This window comes from Haliotis rufescens, unplaced genomic scaffold, assembly GCF_023055435.1.
Source record: "Haliotis rufescens isolate VD_foot unplaced genomic scaffold, xgHalRufe1.0.p SCAF_27, whole genome shotgun sequence".
In the NCBI taxonomy this organism is placed as follows: Eukaryota; Metazoa; Mollusca; class Gastropoda; order Lepetellida; family Haliotidae; genus Haliotis; species Haliotis rufescens.
Genome location: NW_025963968.1, coordinates 1,681,178 through 1,701,216, shown reverse-complemented (window position 1 = coordinate 1,701,216; position 20,039 = coordinate 1,681,178). Strand labels below are relative to the sequence as shown.

Below are 20,039 nucleotides of genomic sequence, written 5' to 3'. Positions count from 1 at the left end.
CCTGTGTTTAATTCCTCATAAGTAAAATTTTTGGAGCCCATTTCTTGTTTCCCTGTGTTGTGATATTTCTGGGATAATGCTTTAAGTGGTGTAATGCTCCACCGTAGTTCAAGTTACAAGCTGAACACTGTTCAAAATGCAGCAGCAGATGTTACTACTATAATTGATTTCTACCACAAAGAATCAAGTGTTTCTTTTAAAAATTGTTATTTTATGATTTTATTTGCTTTTTACTCTTTTTTTAACCATTTGATCAAGGGATATGTGTGTATGATCTATGATGTAATTCACACGAGGCATGAATGTTTTTGAGGTCTACGTTCCAGTATCTAGTGTACTCAAGTAAGGAAGGAAAGGAACACACTTTGTGGTTGTGTCTGGTTCATGGATATAGAGTGATTTGACGGGGTGATGGAAGCATCTACACCCTTCACTCGCCTTCCTCATACAGTGGCATTAACCCCTTCACTCGCCTTCCTCACACAGTGGCATTAACCCCTTCACTCGCCTTCCTCACACAGTGGCATTAACCCCTTCACTCGCCTTCCTCACACAGTGGCATTAACCCCCTTCACTCGCCTTCCTCACACAGTGGCATTAACCCCCTTCACTCGCCTTCCTCATACAGTGGCATTAACCCCTTCACTCGCCTTCCTCATACAGTGGCATTAACCCCTTCACTCGCCTTCCTCACACAGTGGCATTAACCCCTTCACTCCCTCACTCCTCCCACAGTGGCATTAACCCCCTTCACTCGCCTTCCTCACACAGTGGCATTAACCCCTTCACTCGCCTTCCTCACACAGTGGCATTAACCCCTTCACTCGCCTTCCTCATACAGTGGCATTAACCCCCTTCACTCGCCTTCCTCACACAGTGGCATTAACCCCTTCACTCGCCTTCCTCACACAGTGGCATTAACCCCTTCACTCGCCTTCCTCACACAGTGGCATTAACCCCTTCACTCGCCTTCCTCATACAGTGGCATTAACCCCCTTCACTCGCCTTCCTCACACAGTGGCATTAACCCCTTCACTCGCCTTCCTCACACAGTGGCATTAACCCCTTCACTCGCCTTCCTCACACAGTGGCATTAACCCCTTCACTCGCCTTCCTCATACAGTGGCATTAACCCCTTCACTCGCCTTCCTCACACAGTGGCATTAACCCCCTTTCCCTCGCCTTCCTCACACAGTGGCTTTAACCCCCTTTCACTCATCTTCCTCACACAGTGGCATTATCTCCCTTTCACACGCCTTCCTCACACAGTGGCATTAACCCCCTTTCACTCGCCTTCCTGTCACAGAGGCATTAACCCCTTTCACTCGCCTTCCACACGAAGTGGCATTTAACCCCTTTCCCTTGCCTTCCTTGCAAAGTGGCATTAACCCCCTTTCCCTCGCCTTCCTCACGTTCCGCTGGTATGCAGTGATATGACTGAAGAACTTCTTCAATCTTAACGTAACTCACTTCATGTCACTTTAGCTAAACAAGGGATCTGTGCCCTGGACAGGGATTGTCATTTCAGCTGCCAAGGTATCACCCAGCGTTCAACAGTCTACACCTCATGTCTCCTATCTTACCAGCCTGACCTTGTTTCCCCCATTGCACTTTTTGTCTTTAGTAGAATATGTAGACATTCTTAGTCCAGACCAAATTTACTATGTTCAGACTTTGAACTTTTGGCTAACGTTGCAGACTGAATTATCAGCTCACCTTGCATAACATGTACAATTACCTCATAGGAATTGTCAGTCCATTTGTAGCTCAAGAATCAAGATATGCTTTGAACAGAAAATGCTTTGAAATTCTACTCAGAGGATATATGGTGAGCTTTTAAGATACCAGAGTGCTGGAAATTTGGCAGTTTCCTATCTCAGACTGATATGTATTGCATCACAATGCTAATTAGGCGGCCTTTGGGTCATAATAGTGATGTTGGGTGTGGAACAAAACTTTGCAAGGTTAGCCTGAGTTTCCCCAGTGTTGATCACTGTGTGTGCTCCCTGCTGCGTTCTCGTATGTGCGAGTGAAGTGTATCAGGGTTTTACTGCAAGCCAAGTCAAGCGCCCTATACAATTTTGGATTGAGTGTAAATAATTTACATTCTGATTCCTGTGGGTTACAAAAAGGTATGGCTGTTTGAAATATTTACTTTGTCACAATTGTAGATTGCATGCTACATATGCCTGACATTTCTATTCAGTAAGAACTGCAGAACCATTTCAGTGGTTGATTTTCTTAACTCTAACACTGGAGACCTCATCTATGATATGCTCAGAGACATTTCCCTAATTTAATTATACCCACACATTTTAAAACAACTTGAGATTGCACAGAAGAAAAATTAAACCCAGATGTGAAATTTCACAGTGCCCGGTATTTTTATTGAACCTATAATTACTTGAAAACAAATCGCAAAGTAGTCTGTTTTCAGTAAGAATATTGTGAAGTCTAGGTTGATGTTAGTAGGTCTGTAATTCTCATGACTGGTTTGTTGACTACTAAGATAAAAACAATGAATGAATTACAGGAAATCCCAGTGGAATGTTTAGAAACGTTGATTTGCACATGACCAGAATCGATGTCTTTCTGTTTGAGATTTCATGCAGACAGACAGTATGTAGCAAACACATCTTGATCTTAGCTATGACTTCATACGCTCTCCCATTGGTTGAATGGAAGTCCCCCTTTGTGAACAGAAAGGGAGGACCCCCCCCCCCACCCCCCACCGCCCCCACCCCACCCCACCCCAATTTTGTAATTTCAGGTAAAACCTCTGTATGCTTAAGGCTTCTGAGCATGTGAAGCAAAATGACATGAACAGTACAGTTGTTCTAAATGTAGTGAGTGAGTAGTTTTACGCCGCTTTCAGCAATATTCCAGCAATATCACCGCATAGGACAGCAGAAATGGGCTTCACATATTGTACCCATGTGGGGAATCAAACCCGGGTCTTCGGCGTGACGCTCATGATGTCAATCACTGGATTGTGTGGTCCAGACATTATTTACAGCCTCCCGTCATATATAGCTGGAATATTGCTGAGTGTGGCGTTAAATGACAAACTCAATCACTAACTCACTTCAGCGTGATGAATAAAAGCTTTAACCACTAGGCTACCCCACCACCCCTCTAAATGTAGTGCACTGCCTCCGTGGTCTAGTGGTAGAGCGTTCGCCAAGAGAGCGGAAGGTCCGGGGTTTGATCCCTGGCCGTGTCATACCAAAAGACGTTCTGGTGCTCGGCATTAAGGGGCTAAAACAAGGCTCAGAGTCAGTATACTGTGTCTGAGTGGGGAATTCATGTTAAACTGCGGCATGGTATCTCAGTGGGCTAGCACCATGAATTGGGATCAGTCCGAACTAGTACAAGCAGCCACACACACCCATGTGCATGCACGTTGCTATCAGCGGTAGAAACTAACAGTTTTAGTCCACTAGTCCTTATAATGATAACATACAGAAAAACCCTTAAAAATGGCTAATGTCTACTTGTCCTCATGATACTTAATCTATGGGCTATTTTGCAAGGACAACAGGACTAGTGCCAATTTCTAATGCTGCGCTGTAAAAGTACAATAATCTTGGACGTGATGTCAAACCCATTTCACCCCGGCTCTAAATGTAGTGAAATATGCCACATGTGCCACTTGTCACAAGACGTTCACGACCGGGCTCCCACGACTGTAGCTGTGTGACCTCAACTCCCCGGTCTTCAGATAGATCCAGCTAAATCCTTGTTTGTTGTTCAAAGGCCAATGTTGGAGTTCCCAGTGTTTGAAAGGAATGAGGGTCCTTGAGTCCATTGCTGCTGTCAAAAATTAATCTATTATTTAATAAATTATTACTCCCAAAATCTCCTGATTGGGTTATGACATGGACCCCGTGACCCTCTGATTGCATCATTTCAAACACAGAGATGTACAGAGACATATCTTGATATAAGACGGTTATCAGCGATTCCTAACTCTAAAATCAATGATCAACTCAAAGCAAGTTTTGTCATAGTAGAATGGAGATGACCAGACTGCATTTTTAATGTTACCTGCACTTAATTGAACATTTGAAGACTCCGGAGGTCAAATTGGTTCCCAATTTTTTATTAAACGTGATTAATCTATTCATATCTACATTGAAAACAGTGTATGTTCATCTTCCTCCTTTGTAATATTCATGCTGTTCAGTTGTATTTCACCTTCTACTTATTTTTGTGAAGATCCGGGGTACAATAGGTCTTCAGCAACCCATGCTGGCTGTTACAGGTGACTATGCTTGTCGTAAGAGGCGACTAACGGGATTGGGTGGTCAGGCTCACTGACTTGGTTGATGCATATCATCGTATCCCAATTGCATAGATCGATGCTCATGATGTTAATCACTGGATTGTCTGGTTCAGACTCGATTATTTACAGACCGGCATCATATAGCTGGAATATTGCTGAGTGCAGCTGTAAACAATGAACAAACGAACAACAATATTTCTTGTATATGTGTGTCTGTGTCTTTGAATAAATATGCCAGTTATCTGTTGTTTGTGTCCATGCATGTGTCTTTCTCAATGTCCGATTGCCATGTGGTTTTGTCTGTGTCCTGTCTCTCTGTCTGTCAATCTTAAGCCATGGCTCAAACAATGACTTACATTTCCGATGTTAATAAAAACTGCAGTACAAAGTTTGTTGCCCTGTTAGTATGTGGGTAAGGAAGGAGGCACTTGCAGTGTGTGATCCTCACTGTGTGGAGCAGTGGTGTGTGGGGGAGTTTGCCCAACAAGATGGCCGACACAGCCAAGGAAGTACTGATGCAGAAGCCATTGTATTTGCTCAGAAAAACACAAAAAATGAGTGTTGCACAATGAAGACTGATGTCTTCATGTAGGTCAGTTTGTCTGCATGGCCTTCCCCAGGGGCTGAGAATTCAACAAGGTGGACCCTTGAAGATCCGGGTTAGAACTGGTCTTCATGCAGCAACCCATGCTTTTTGTTAGAGGCGACTGATGGGATCTGGTGGTCAGGCTCACTGACATGGTTGATGCATTTATCATATCCCAATTTCGTGGATTGATGCTCATGATATCAATCACTGGATTGTCTGGTCCAGATTCGATTATTTTCAGGCCGATCACCCACCCTCCCATCCCTCATTCCAAAGCTGGATATATTGATGGTTGAACTGGTGACCTGTCATGACCAGCAGACAAAATAACAACAAACACGTTTTGAGAAAAAATATTCAAGTTAATTTTACAAATGAGTAGCTGAAACAAAGAAGTCCTAATAAACATTAAATACATCATCGACACCGAAAAATAATATTAGGTAATATTTGAATATCACAAACACTTAGCGGATGTTTATATTTTATTTTTCAACTTTACCTGCTGATTACCGGTACTTCCTGTTTGGAACAACGGGCGTTGACGATCATTTTTACTCATCGTTAATGTGGAGTTGCGTTATCACAAATACATAGATATGTAAGTTTATACTCGCAAGTATGCAGGTAATATTTGTAAGTATATATTTAAAGGGGTAAAATAATGAGAGCAGTCCCATATAGTGTTCGTCAAATCACAAAATTTACGATCTTTTAATTCTTTTATTTTTTCACCAAAATAATATTCAAATAAGCACCCCTATTTCTAATTTTGAGAGCACCCTAGGCGCTTATTCAGTCGAATACAGTATACTTCGAAATGTTGTGTTCCTCACAATAAAGAAGTTGACATCCATAAATTCTCTTTTATCATGTAGTTTAGATCAATAAATATTATTGTGCCTGACCTGGAATTGTTAAATGGAGCATTAAAGCCTCTACCTCACTATAGGTCCTGTTATCAGTGAAATACAAGTCGTCTGTACCTAGCCATCACATTAGATGGGACTTTAGGAACATGCCTGAGGAAATATACTCCCATGTGACAAGTTGTTTTCGACTTGGAGCCAAATATTGCCCTCTCTGAATAAACCCCTCATATAGTATAGGAGTAACATGGCCACTAGTTTTGAAGCAGACTTTACCAATGACATGTAATAAAACAGTACCTGGGACCTGCACAAATACTTTCGTAATAAATATAATTATGATACAACTGTTATTAAGGCCACACTATTTTTTACTTGCTTTATGGATCTGCCGAAATGGAAGCTACATAAATTCAGAATTTGCTTTCTTTTTAATCCCACCATAAGTTAATAGCATTTCGCACCTCAAAATATTATCTCAACTTTGACCCACTTGAGTTGACATATATCAAACCGGGGAATCAATATAAAGTTTGTTATTGATTGGATGCACAGATGCACAGCTGCACAGCTGCACAATAGTATTCCAACTTGATTCAAGTTTGTACTGCTTAAAGCAACTGCTGTTGCAGGCTCTTCTCCCACATAAGGCCAACATAATAGTCTTGGTTCTCAGGCACCGCCCACACACTCAAAATTAGAAATAGGGGGCGCTTATTAGAATATTATTTTGAGTTGAAAGATCGTAAATTTCGTGGTTTATGCTAACAGCCTGAAATGTTTACATGCGACGGATGTATTTTTCCAGAATTTAATTGCCAATAATTAAGGGTGATATAACACACGAGTGCGTATTATACACGAATAAAAAAGTCCTGTGTACATTGATCAATCATCATCAAGTCCGCCAAACATTTTGTTTTTGTTTCCATTTTTAATTTAAAAAAAAAAATCTGAATATTTAAGTAAAATGTAACCCAATATAGCAGCAGCGCACTGCTTATTGCAAATCTCGTGCGTGTTATGGCCATGTCGGCAATAGGAGTTTGTATGCTTATTTATGTTGCTTGTTTGTTTTGTTTGTTTGTTTGTTTGTTTGTTTGTTGTTTAACGCCCCTCTCAGCAATAATCCAGCTATATGATGGCGGTCTGTTAACAATCGAGTCTGGACCAGACAATCTAGTTATTGACATCATCTAGGCAATTGGGATACGATGACATGCATCAACCAAGTCAGTGAGCTTGACCACCCGATCCTGTTAGTCGCCTCTTACGACAAGCATAGTCACCTTTTTCGGCAAGCATGGGTTGCTGAAGTCCTGTTTTACACCAGATCGTCATGGGTCACTTGTTTATGTAGGGAGGCCCTTTCTCAGGTTGATGGTACACAACTGTTTATTTGGTTACAAACTAGTTTGAACAAGCAAAAAAAACAACCTTAAAACCTCCACCTGCCCGCACTATATTTTCAAAAGTCATTGCCTGAGAACCAATTCTTTTATTCTTGCTAGCTTTAAATTTTATATATGTATTTTTACCAGTGGAGCAGAAAACTAGCAAAAATTTATTTTCCTTCTTTCCCCGCCAACCGACATATTTTCCTGTTAAAAATCAATATAAAACAAATGATGTGGCCTAACTAAGCAATTGAATAACATTTTGCCAGGTAAATTAAAAAATGGATTTTTTTTTTCACAATATTTCATTTGTAAACCAGTGCAGAGTTACATCATGTCGGCATGCTGTGATCCTTGGATAGAATCCTAAACTCGGCCTGGTTGTTTCTAGGTTTACCAGCTCAGGGTTGACTCGGGGGATTTTCTAGACTAACATTTAGTCTCTGAAATCTTATATTACACAATATGCTTCTTGACTCTAAAAATAAAAAAAATTCCCTATGCTGAATAGAGCTAGCTTGAGCTGGCTAGACTTGCTTTTGTATGCGTTTCTAGATTTATTTATTTTTTCATAAAATAAATATATTCCACAGTCATGGTGCAGGACTAGGGATTTTCTGACATGGGCCTTTTATGTGAAAATTTCAAACATTCCAGAGGTAGGCCAATACAGAACAATATTACAATGCCCCTTTGTATTTGAAAATGTGGGCCTTTTTTCAAATTTAGGGTCTAAGAGCACAAAGCCCCACCCTAGAATTATCCAGCCTGCATGTGCTCATGGGGTCCACGAAAGTGGTAATTGTCTCCAACCTTCAGGACATTTTAAGAATAAAAAAAATAAGGCAGATTAAAAATATCAATGGCGGCCTGTGGTTAAGAAGAAGGTTTCCCTGAAGGTCTTCGTGTCTACGACCTTTGTCTCTGCGACCTTTGTCTCTACGACCTTTGTCTCTGCGACCTTTGTCTCTACGACCTTTGTCTCTACGACCTTTGTCTCTGCGACCTTTGTCTCTACGACCTTTGTCTCTGCGACCTTTGTCTCTATGACCTTTGTCTCTACGACCTTTGTCTCTACGACCTTTGTCTCTGTTGCTCCTTCCATCACCCAGTGGACACGCTGTGATGTTACTGAAATACTGCTAGAACCAGGTCGGAACCTGCTCTGTTGAAGTATTAGTAGGTTACGCTACATAATGATATATATTGAACATTGTAATTAAAAGAAACAAATAACTATGAAGTGTAATGTGTTTATATAAGATGCTCGGTTTTTGTGGTTGGTTTATTGTGACATTGTCCCCTTAAAGCTGTGCGATGTTATAAGGAAGTGAACACTTAATTCAGCTGACACGCTGCTCGCTGGAGGCGTGTGGAGTACTGACTGGGTTTATGTCAAGCACATGTCTGTGTGAGTGTCGGGGAATTCATGCCTTGCTCCCACATGCTTCCCACTGAGTTCTCCCAGCATTCTCCCAGCATGTCAACAGCTATTTGTCAGCACCGAGCATTGTTTCAAGTAAGTGTTATAGGAACATGTTTTTGACACTTGTCATTTTGTTTTGCCTAATATCCGACATAGTATCTACAGTATCAATATCTTGCCTTCATGTTATTCATATCTGTTCAACTACATCAGATAATTATACAAGATGTGTATTATCACAATAAAAACATGAATAGTGATGATGTTGATTGTCACTTCTCAGGACAGTCCATCTGTCAAACTGTCATACACAATGAGGACATTTTAAACACCTGTCATTTCAAGGTTCAAAATTAACAAAAGTCTGCTAGTCTTACCCAGGTACAATTAAGGAAGGACTGGTGACTTTTTCTTGTGGACTGCTTCTTTTACCATGAGGTAACTCTGTGGCAGGCCATTTTTATGCAGTAGTCAACACAAACTATATCTAAGACAGATGTTGTTAGTTTGCTTCTCTTTTAGTGAAAGGCTTTGCACCAACTTGGCTTGGTGAAGTGATGGTGTGATTGAGGTCTTATTCCTTGATCATTATGTTTCACTAACAATCAGTCAATTTACCCGGTTCACAGGAGCACAGGTACAATATCCTGCTGGTAACAATAGGAAATGATGAACTGTTTTCCCCTTAATCTAGTTATAAGTGTTATGACAAGCTCACTCTGTGAACCAGTTAGACATAGCCCATGGTAGCGAAAATAATAATATTAATGATGATGATGATGATGATGATGATAATATTATTAATGATGATGATGATGATGATGATAATATTATTAATGATGATGATGATAATAATAATATTAATGATGATGATAATAATATTAATGATGATGATGATGATGATAATATTAATGATGATGATGATGATGATGATGATGATAATATTGATGATGATGATGATGATAATAATCATCCCATTTATGATGCACCGACTTCCATTCACCAAGTGAATGCTCATGGGCCTCCGTCATTCTAAGCTCAATGGATCCGTGTGCACGCTATTTCTATTCTCAGCTCAATGGATCCGTGTGCACGCTATTTCTATTCTCAGCTCCCTGGGGAGTATACAACCCAAGCTGACTTGTATCCATGTAATATTGCCAGAACATGGGTAACTCGTGAAACAAGTCTTTTTCTATTCTGATTCCATAGAGATTGTTAGCTTTGGGTGTGAATTCAAATACCACTTCTTATGATACGATAGCCAGAGATTACGACATTCGTGACCTCTTCAGGTGGCCATGACTTGCCATTTGTTCTTCAGCAGTAAGTGAGTTACCATGTGCTTATTAGCCGGAATCAGCTGATCTTTGCTTTGAATGGTTGATTTGCTGCAATTAGAGTGCCACCGTACACCTGCTTGTGATTTCTCTGAAGTGATAAACATGGTGTTTCTGCCACAATGAACCTACATAATGTATAAGGCTTGCTATCGATACAGATTATAGTGATTGATAATCGTTGACGAAATATTGATTAATTATTGATAAATATCGGAGAAGTGACTTTGAGCAAATATGCAGAAAAGTCTGAAAGAAATCTGCAACACTCGACACTTGACACATTCATGCATGGATTACTCTGTGGACGTTTAAGTTCTAAGTATAACAGTTGTTTTCTGTCTTTGGCAATTAGTCTGTGTTTCTGTAGTTAATAGAAGATGTATGAATACCGTTTAGATTCAGAGCTCATGTTAATCACACACACTGTGGATTCTGGGGCAGGACGAGTCCCCACTGGTTGATGCTTGGAGAGTTGGTGTGTTGATGTCTTGAGAGTGTTCATACTATCAAGGACTGGTTGGCTTGAACAGTTGTACACAGTTATACATAGCTATACATAGTTCACCCGTGAAGATCTGGGGTAGGAAAGGACTTCAGCAACCCTTGTGTGCCTTAAAAGGCGACTAACGGGATCGGGTGGTCAGGCTCGCTGACTTGGTTGATGCATGTCATCATATTCCGATTGCTTGGATTGATGCTCATGATGTCAATCACTGGATTGTCTGGTCCAGACTCTTTTTTACAGACAGCAGTCATATAGCTGGAATATTGCTGAATGGGTGTTAAACAACAAACATAGTTATACATAGTCTTACAGTTATAGTTATTCATACATAGTTATGCACAGTACAGTTATACATAGTATTACTTTGTTGTACTTTGTCGTTGCTTATGAGGATAACATCTAGTTACATAGACTTGATTATTTTCAAGTTGCTGCACTGTAACTGGAATATTCCTGACTAGTGTAAAAAACATTTGCTGACTTGTGTTTTTTTGTTTTGCAGCAAGGCTATACTAGAGGCAGGCATGACTCCGGGAACTCCAGAACGTACGCAGTCAGAGGTAAGAATGTGTTAACGTCAATTACCAACTAATGATAGTAAAGTTGCAGAGTTTCAGATTGGCTCATTTTCTTGGACATTGACTTGTAACCCAAAATGTCATAAAAATATTTTTCAATTTTGATGATGGCATAGATGAATTTTCTATCAAAATTTGCAAAAATGAAAATGTTTGAATGACGTTTGTCACCAGTACAACACTGCATTATTCTGGGACAAACACCCAGTGCACAGCGTTCAGCTGTGCTCCATAGTGGGGGCTGTTGTGTTGATCAGTAAACAAGATCTCTGTGTAGTCATCAACTGTCAGGTTAATAAATAATAAACAAAAAGTGTAAACAACATGTGTCGAACTTGCAAACAATGCCAATTTTCCTGAACCTGTTTAGTTGTTTGTCAACATGCCACTATTGACTATTGTTCATCTGTTGGTGCCACTGGCATGAATTTGATACTCTTCCCTGCAGATAAACCAGTTATTTAGAGAAAGAGTTAAAAAATAACCAACCTCCTACCTATCCTTTTTAGGGATAGGCTGAAATAGGAAACAGAGATTGTATATTTATTGTTTTGGAATTCATGATATGTATATATACTATACGTTCAACACGATACCTTGAATTGCCTCCTGACTGGAGGGGCTCAGTGTTTTTTTTAAATGAACACAATGAAAATGCTTCATCCACTAAGAGAACGACAGTGATCCCTCGCTACAACGCTACCTTCCCTTCCCGGGTTCAAATAATTGATGAGCGTTATAGATGATCAGCGGTTTAACGAAGGTTGAGTCGTAGGTGGTAGATGACCAACCAAACAGTATACATGCTCTGCCTACCTAACACGATCTTCGTTGCATGTTTCAGAGTTTCAAAAAAGATTAGAATAGAAGTTATTTATGATTCATAGTGTGAAAGAAATTCAAGTATTAATATGTGCTTTAAAAAAACCCACATCGTATCCCTTCAGCGAATTCAGGTGAATAAACAGGTATAACAAACTTGGTAAATAAAAGTATAAAATTTGATGTAAAACATCACTAGACATGATGATTTACCATTTAAGATGTATTTCCTGCCCTCCAAGGCATTGTTTATATGCAGAGATTAAGATTACTGTGTGTATTTTCTCGTAAACTAAGCCGGAAATAGCAATCAGCTGTGCACACGTTTCCTCCCAATAAACCAGTGATTCATATATACTTAAAATTATAAGAAGCATAAGCGTAGCACTTTGGTACAGATGGTACAGGGTCTGTTTTGATGTATGGAACAATTTGACCAATCACTGCAGGGACATCCATGCTACGTGTATTTCCATTGCGAAAACGTTATGTTGCCAGTTAATAGTCAAACTGCCACAAGTTTTCATGTTGATCGTTATGTTGGGTTAGCGATGGTCTGCTGTTGCAAAGGGCGTATCATGTGTCCCCACATTGCATGAATTAATCAATGGAGAGCTTTTTTCATCCATTTGTTGCCATGGTGACAAGTTCTTGAATATGTATGATAAATTCAAGTGTTGTGACAAATGTTTTACAAAAGTATTAAACATGTTAGCCTACTTTGAACCTTTCATCAATAATAAGCAGTCACGCTGGGATTCAAGACTGGGCTTCACTCACTCACTCACTCACTCACTCACTCACTCACTCACTCACTCACACACTCACACTCACTCACTCACTCACTCACTCACTCACTCACTCACTCACTCCACCCACCCACCCACCCACCCACCCACCCACCCACTCACTCACTCACTCACTCACCCACCCAGCTGTCTACTCATGTACCCTGGATCTTCATGGGTCTGTTGTACACCCGGGGGGAGTCCTGGTAAGAATGTTACAAACATCCGATGTAACCGTCCTGTTTGCGTTGCAGTCCATGCTCAGTGATGACAGCTTCTTGATGGAGGAGCCAGCCGTCAGCTGCAGCAGCAGCAAGCTGGGAGCCAGCAAGACATCGGAGGCCAAGTCCGTTTTCTCTCTCGATGCCTTGTTGGCGGAGAAGGTGGAGAATGTAGGTTGATATCATGAACTATACACCGCTTGATATATCCTGACTTTGTCTGTTCAGTGTTTGCAGTTTCTTAAGTAATGTCAGCCTGTCTTAGAATATATTCAGATTATCACTAACAGATCCTTGGTATCACTGACACAGGTTCTTAGAGCTGAAGCTTCTCTAACTGATGCCGTTCATAATTGTGTTCGTTTTGAGGTGTTTTACATCAATTGGGAACTCCTTTTTGAAATTGGTTGTTTATATTTTTGTGAATGTGAAAACTTATTTTTATTGCAGAACAAGATAATTCTTTCTTTTTAGACTCATCCTGTAAAAAATTATGCCTTTTCCAAATGAGTGACTATTGAGATATTGATTCTGAAAATGACACAATTACTGACAATGTTGGTAAATATTGACTCAAAGTATTGAAGGAGACGCCTGGTGTTGTATACAGAGTTTATACAACACAAAAATGTTTAGAATGGATGCAGAATAAAGAATATGCTGGATCCCAAGGAATGTACACTAACATTCAATGTACCAAGTTATTGACAATATATAAATAAGGCCTGTAATTTAAGTAATTATCAAATTTTAAAATACGGTACACTACCCCATTTCATTACCTTACAGCACCCTCATATTGACTGTATTGTTCAGGTCAAGGTAAAACCCTGTGTATATTTCAAGAATTTGTCAAATATACAAATATATTCGGAAAGTGTTCCATAATTCATATCTTTGTTTTCTGAAATGCAACCTCTGCATGAAGTATGCAGCGAAGGTAACTGAAGTAACACTGCATGCTCATCTTTCTGACACACCTGTTTCTGTACTTCCTGCTTGTCGGGAGTTGGTACTTGACGAGGCTGTGTTACTGTATAAATGTATGTGACATGTGTCTGATCACAGCTTTTGTTATCTTCACTACAGGAGGAGGCAGACCGGGAACTTCACGTCATGCAGTTCGAGTTGAAGGTAGAGTCTCTCGGCCATCAGTGTTGACATGAGGAGGTGTCTGCTGCTGCTACAGACATCCTACCCTTAGGATTTGATCCCTATCCTTAGGATTTAAACCCTACCCTTACGATTTAAACCTTACCCTTAGGATTTGAACCCTACCCTTAGGATTTAATCTCTACCCTTATTTATAAACCTATTCATTGGGATCGCTATTAAGTAAGAGACTTCTTTCTATAGGCATTAAAACCTATTGTGAGGTTTTACTTTCCAGTCGGGTTAAATCTCATAAACAGGGACGTTGTAATGTCCCTGGGATTTTATACAATATCCCAGGGAATTTATATAATGTCCTGGGTATTTTATTAATATAACTTCCGTTCAGATTGTAACATGTAATGAAATGTAAAATCAAATGACAAATGTTTTCTTTATATTCCCGAGGATCGAACTCGCAACTTTCATCTCTGTAGCCCAGTGAGTGTACCACGAGGCAACAGATATTTTACGCGCGTTCCCTAAGGTTCATGGAAAGTATGTTCGAAACATAAAAATGTTGATAAATGTTGTTTTAAGTTTGTTTTTTTCGGTTTATAAGCATGGAAAAACACTTTCATTCGGTTTTGGTAGACAGAGCATGCCCTGGGGGTTGGGAAAAACCGCGGGGGCTTCACCCCCTTGGTTTTTCCCTCTCCCCTGGGCATGCTCTGTCTACCAAAACCTCGTGAGCGTGTTTTCTCCAATACTTAATCCCTACCATTAGGATTTAATCCCTACCATTAGGATTTAAACCCTACCCTTAGGATTTAATGCCTACCCTTAGGAATTTAAACAGTGGCATAAACCTCTACTCACTCACTCACACACTCTGTTTACAGGAGGGCATCAGACAGGGAGGATTCATCAAGTTAGCAGAAGCGGAAGTCGAGGACTCTGAAGGTACTGTTTGTACTGTTGGTCAAGCATCTGTAGCAGTCGCATTTCCAGGATAGAACAGGTTCCCAGTGCGCTCTGCACCCAGTGGGAACAATCTAGAATAGATCCCGGTATGCTCTGCACCCAGTGGGAACAAACTAGAATGGGTCCCAGTATGCTCTGCACCCAGTGGGAACAATCTAGAATGGATGCCGGTATGCTCTGCACCCAGTGGGAACACACTAGAATGGGTCCCGGTATGCTCTGCACCCAGTGGGAACAATCTAGAACAGGTTCCCAGTGCGCTCTGCACCCAGTGGGAACAATCTAGAACAGGTTCCCAGTGCGCTCTGCACCCAGTGGGAACAATCTAGAACAGGTTCCCAGTATGCTCTGCACCCAGTGGGAACAATCTAGAATAGATCCCGGTATGCTCTGCACCCAGTAGGAACAATCTAGAATAGATCCCGGTATGCTCTGCACCAAGTGGGAACAAACTAGAATGGGTCCCGATATGCTCTGCACCCAGTGGGAACAAACTAGAATGGGTCCCGGTATGCTCTGCACCCAGTGGGAACAAACTAGAATGGGTCCCGGTATGCTCTGCACCCAGTGGGAACAAACTAGAATGGGTCCCGGTATGCTCTGCACCCAGTGGGAACAAACTAGAATGGGTCCGGTATGCTCTGCACCCAGTGGGAACAAACTAGAATAGATCCCGGTATGCTCTGCACCCAGTGGGAACAATCTAGAACAGGTTCCCAGTACGCTTTGCACCCAGTGGGAACAATCTAGAATAGATCCCGGTATGCTCTGCACCCAGTAGGAACAATCTAGAATAGATCCCAGTACGCTCTGAACCCAGTGGGAACAAACTAGAACAGGTTCCCAGTGCCCTCTGCACCCAGTGGGAACAAACTAGAATAGATCCCGGTATGCTCTGCACCCAGTGGGAACAATCTAGAACAGGTTCCCAGTACGCTTTGCACCCAGTGGGAACAATCTAGAATAGATCCCGGTATGCTCTGCACCCAGTAGGAACAATCTAGAATAGATCCCAGTACGCTCTGAACCCAGTGGGAACAAACTAGAACAGGTTCCCAGTGCCCTCTGCACCCAGTGGGAACAAACTAGAATGAGTCCCGGTATGCTCTGCACCCAGTAGGAACAATCTAGAATGGATTCCCAGTACGCTTTGCACCCAGTGGGAACAAACTAGAATGGGTCCCGGTATGCTCTGCACCCAGTAGGAACAATCTAGAACAGGTTCCCAGTGCCCTCTGCACCCAGTGGGAACAATATAGAATAGATCCCGGTATGCTCTGCACCCAGTGGGAACAAACTAGAATAGATCCCAGTACGCTCTGCACCCAGTGGGAACAATCTAGAACAGGTTCCCAGTACGCTTTGCACCCAGTGGGAACAAACTAGAATGGGTCCCGGTATGCTCTGCACCCAGTGGGAACAATCTAGAATAGATCCCGGTATGCTCTGCACCCAGTAGGAACAATCTAGAATAGATCCCGGTATGCTCTGCACCCAGTGGGAACAAACTAGAATGGGTCCCGGTATGCTCTGCACCCAGTGGGAACAATCTAGAATAGATCCCGGTATGCTCTGCACCCAGTAGGAACAATCTAGAATAGATGCCGGTATGCTCTGCACCCAGTGGGAACAAACTAGAATGGGTCCCGGTATGCTCTGCACCCAGTGGGAACAATCTAGAATGGATGCCGGTATGCTCTGCACCCAGTGGGAACAATCTAGAATGGATGCCGGTATGCTCTGCACCCAGTGGGAACAATCTAGAATGGATGCCGGTATGCTCTGCACCCAGTGGGAACAATCTAGAATGGATGCCGGTATGCTCTGCACCCAGTGGGAACAATCTAGAATAGATCCCCAGTACACTCTGCACCCAGTGGGAACAATCTAGAATAGATCCCCAGTACACTCTGCACCCAGTGGGAACAATCTAGAACAGGTTCCCAGTGCCCTCTGCACCCAGTGGGAACAATCTAGAATGGATGCCGGTATGCTCTGCACCCAGTGGGAACAATCTAGAATGGATGCCGGTATGCTCTGCACCCAGTGGGAACAATCTAGAATGGATGCCGGTATGCTCTGCACCCAGTGGGAACAATCTAGAATAGATCCCCAGTACACTCTGCACCCAGTGGGAACAATCTAGAACAGGTCCCCTTCACCCTATGTATTGTACCCAGTACCCAAGTGTGTCAGCTACCACATGACCTCACAATAGTGATAAATGTTTCAGTTGCAATAAGGGAGACGCAGCTTTTTAGTGCATTTTTCACTGCAGGACAATTTATGCCGTAAGTGAGAGGCAGCACTTTAGTGCATTATTCACTGCAGCACTTTAGTGCATTATTCACTGCAGCACTTTAGTGCATTATTCACTGCAGCACTTAAATGCATTATTCACTGCAGCACTTTAGTGCATTATTCACTGCAGGACAGTTTATGCAGTAAACCAGACACAGCACTTTAGTGTATTATTCACTGCAGCACTTTAGTGCATTATTCACTGCAGCACTTTAGTGCATTATTCACTGCAGGACAGTTTATGCAGTAAACCAGACACAGCACTTTAGTGCATTATTCTCTGCAGCACTTTAGTGCATTATTCACTGCGGTACAGTTTATGTTTAGGTGATGCATCATAATTAATTGGGTTATTTGTTTTGTATGTTTTTTTCTGAAATACACAGCTTATCTTTAGCTCTGTGTCTCTCTCTATTGCCCACTGGGTTAAAGGGTAAATGGTCAGATCCCACTTGCTGTGACATGAGACATGACAGTAACCATGGTAACTTGTTTGTTAGCAGTTGAACAAGGATAATCTTCTTTTGTTTCCACAGATGAGTTGCTGCCTGAACATCAGCAGAAGCTGGAATATGTGAGTTGATTGGTTGATTGGTTGATAGATTACACTATTGGATACTGGGTTAGGATTGGTGTCCAGGTTGACTGCGTGTCGTGGTAACCCAATGGCATTGGACATTGCTCTTAATGTCAACCACTGGTTTGTCTGACTGGACAGGGCGGTGGGGTAGCCTAGTGTTCGCTCATCAATGTCGAAGGCCCAAGTTCGATTCCCCACATGGGTACAATGTGTGAAGCCCATTTCTGGTGTCCCCCGTCGTGATATTGCTGGAATATTGCTAAAAGCGGCGTAAAACCATAATGTAGTTTCTTGAGTATAGTGCACACCCAAGTATAATGCACAACCCCCTCTAGCGGGTTGAGTATTTTGAAAATTCGATTATTCAAATATTATGCGCAGAAAAAAATTACACCGTACCCCTTTAGCGAACTCCGGTAAACGAATGGGGGATAAGAAACTTGGTCAGTACAAATTTGAAATTCACCGTTTAAATTGTATTTTTTGTTCTGCTAGGCATTGTTTTACATGAGGAGATTAAGATTACCGTGCGTATTTTCTCATAAACTAAGCCAGAAACAGCAATCAGCTGTACACACGTTTTCTTGGAATCTACTGGTGATTTGGTTAACACTTACCCAATGATATAACTTTAAAGGATTTTGATGCATGGATAGGGAAAAATTGTATCTGAAACGATTTTTTTATCTGGAATAATATATTCCAATATCATGTTATTTGGCAGCGTTTACAAAATATATTATAAATAATAATAACCCTAAGCGTAGCACTTTGGTGCAGCTGATCGCTATTGCCGGTTATTTTACAATTGTAACAATTTAATCAGTCACTGTCGAGGCTCACGCGCACATGATTGCGAGAACTACATGTTGACATAGAATCGTCAAACTATAACAGATGACTTTTAACGAGTCAAAGTACAGCATTTAAGATTTATGTATCCATTCTCTGTCAACTAAAGTTCATTTCAAGGCGCCAATAGCGGTAATCTGTAGTTGCTGTTAATAACGATGAGTTGTGCGATCTTCCAATCACTTCACACACGATTTCGCTGAAATTAATAAAAACAATATTAAAAGGAATTTTGAACAAAGTTAATAAAATAAGTTACAAACATAAGTCCAGACATGCAATGAACACTTTTTATGACCAGACAGTGTAATTACATGATTGCATTGTGTACTTCAGTATGGATTTGTTGACATGGTATTTCCGGTGTTATGTGCTCACTCTAATGCCTTTGTGTGGGGGAAGACAAACATCCAAACTCGTTAAGGCATGTATAATGCTCACACCCTTCTACACAGTTGTGTTTTTTGGTAAAAAAGTGTGCACTCTACTCAAGAAAATACGGTACTCACACTGACCCAATAGCATGGGACATTGCTCTTCATGTCAACCACTGGTTTGTCTGGCCTAGACTATAAAGAGACCCTTGATGATCCGGGGTAGAATAGGTCTTTAGCAACCCATGCTTGCCGTAAAAGGCGACTGTTCATGATGTAAATCACTGGATTGTCTTGTCCAGACTCGATTATTTACAGACCGCCGTCATATACCTGGAATATTGCTGAGTGCGGCATAAAACAACAAACAAAACCAAACTAGACTATAAAGAGGTCATTGTAATAAAGCTGGTACATGGTTGACTGCAGCAGAGGAAAACATCTTCTGACTCCCCGCCATGTAAGAGTCTTGAGTTGCTCATTCCTGAAGGTTTGTCTGATGGCGTTCACTCGTCCATAAGGCTGCTTGCTGGCCGCTGCACACACGCACCCATCCATACTCCCATCCACCTCCCTCCCCTACTCCTGTCCACACTCCCATCCACCTCCATCCCCTACTCCCGTCCACACTCCCATCCACCTCCCTCCCCTGCTCCCGTCCACACTCCCATCTAAGCTCCCTCCCCTCCTCCCGTCCACACTCCCATCTAAGCTCCCTCCCCTACTCCCGTCCATACTCCCATCCACCTCCCTCCCCTACTCCCATCCATACTCCCATCCACCTCCCTCCCCTACTCCCGTCCACACTCCCATCCACCTCCCTCCCCTGCTCCCGTCCACACTCCCATCTAAGCTCCCTCCCCTCCTCCCGTCCACACTCCCATCTAAGCTCCCTCCCCTCCTCCCGTCCACACTCCCATCTAAGCTCCCTCCCCTACTCCCGTCCATACTCCCATCCACCTCCCTCCCCTGCTCCCGTCCACACTCCCATCTAACCTCCCTCCCCTCCTCCCGTCCACACTCCCATCTAACC

At 42.0% G+C, this 20,039-nt stretch overlaps 1 protein-coding gene across 2 annotated transcripts in view; it reads left to right on the top strand.

Moving 5' to 3' along the window:
* Positions 1–20,039, top strand: part of LOC124113428 (SMC5-SMC6 complex localization factor protein 2-like) — a 92,116-nt gene that overhangs the window by 43,822 nt on the left and 28,255 nt on the right. For both annotated transcript variants that reach the window (XM_046473774.2, XM_046473773.2), the window contains 5 exons: positions 10,917–10,974; positions 12,857–12,994; positions 13,913–13,957; positions 14,818–14,878; positions 17,737–17,774. In XM_046473774.2, the coding sequence (XP_046329730.2) occupies positions 10,917–10,974; positions 12,857–12,994; positions 13,913–13,957; positions 14,818–14,878; positions 17,737–17,774 (340 nt within the window). The remainder of the gene's footprint in view (positions 1–10,916; positions 10,975–12,856; positions 12,995–13,912; positions 13,958–14,817; positions 14,879–17,736; positions 17,775–20,039) is intronic.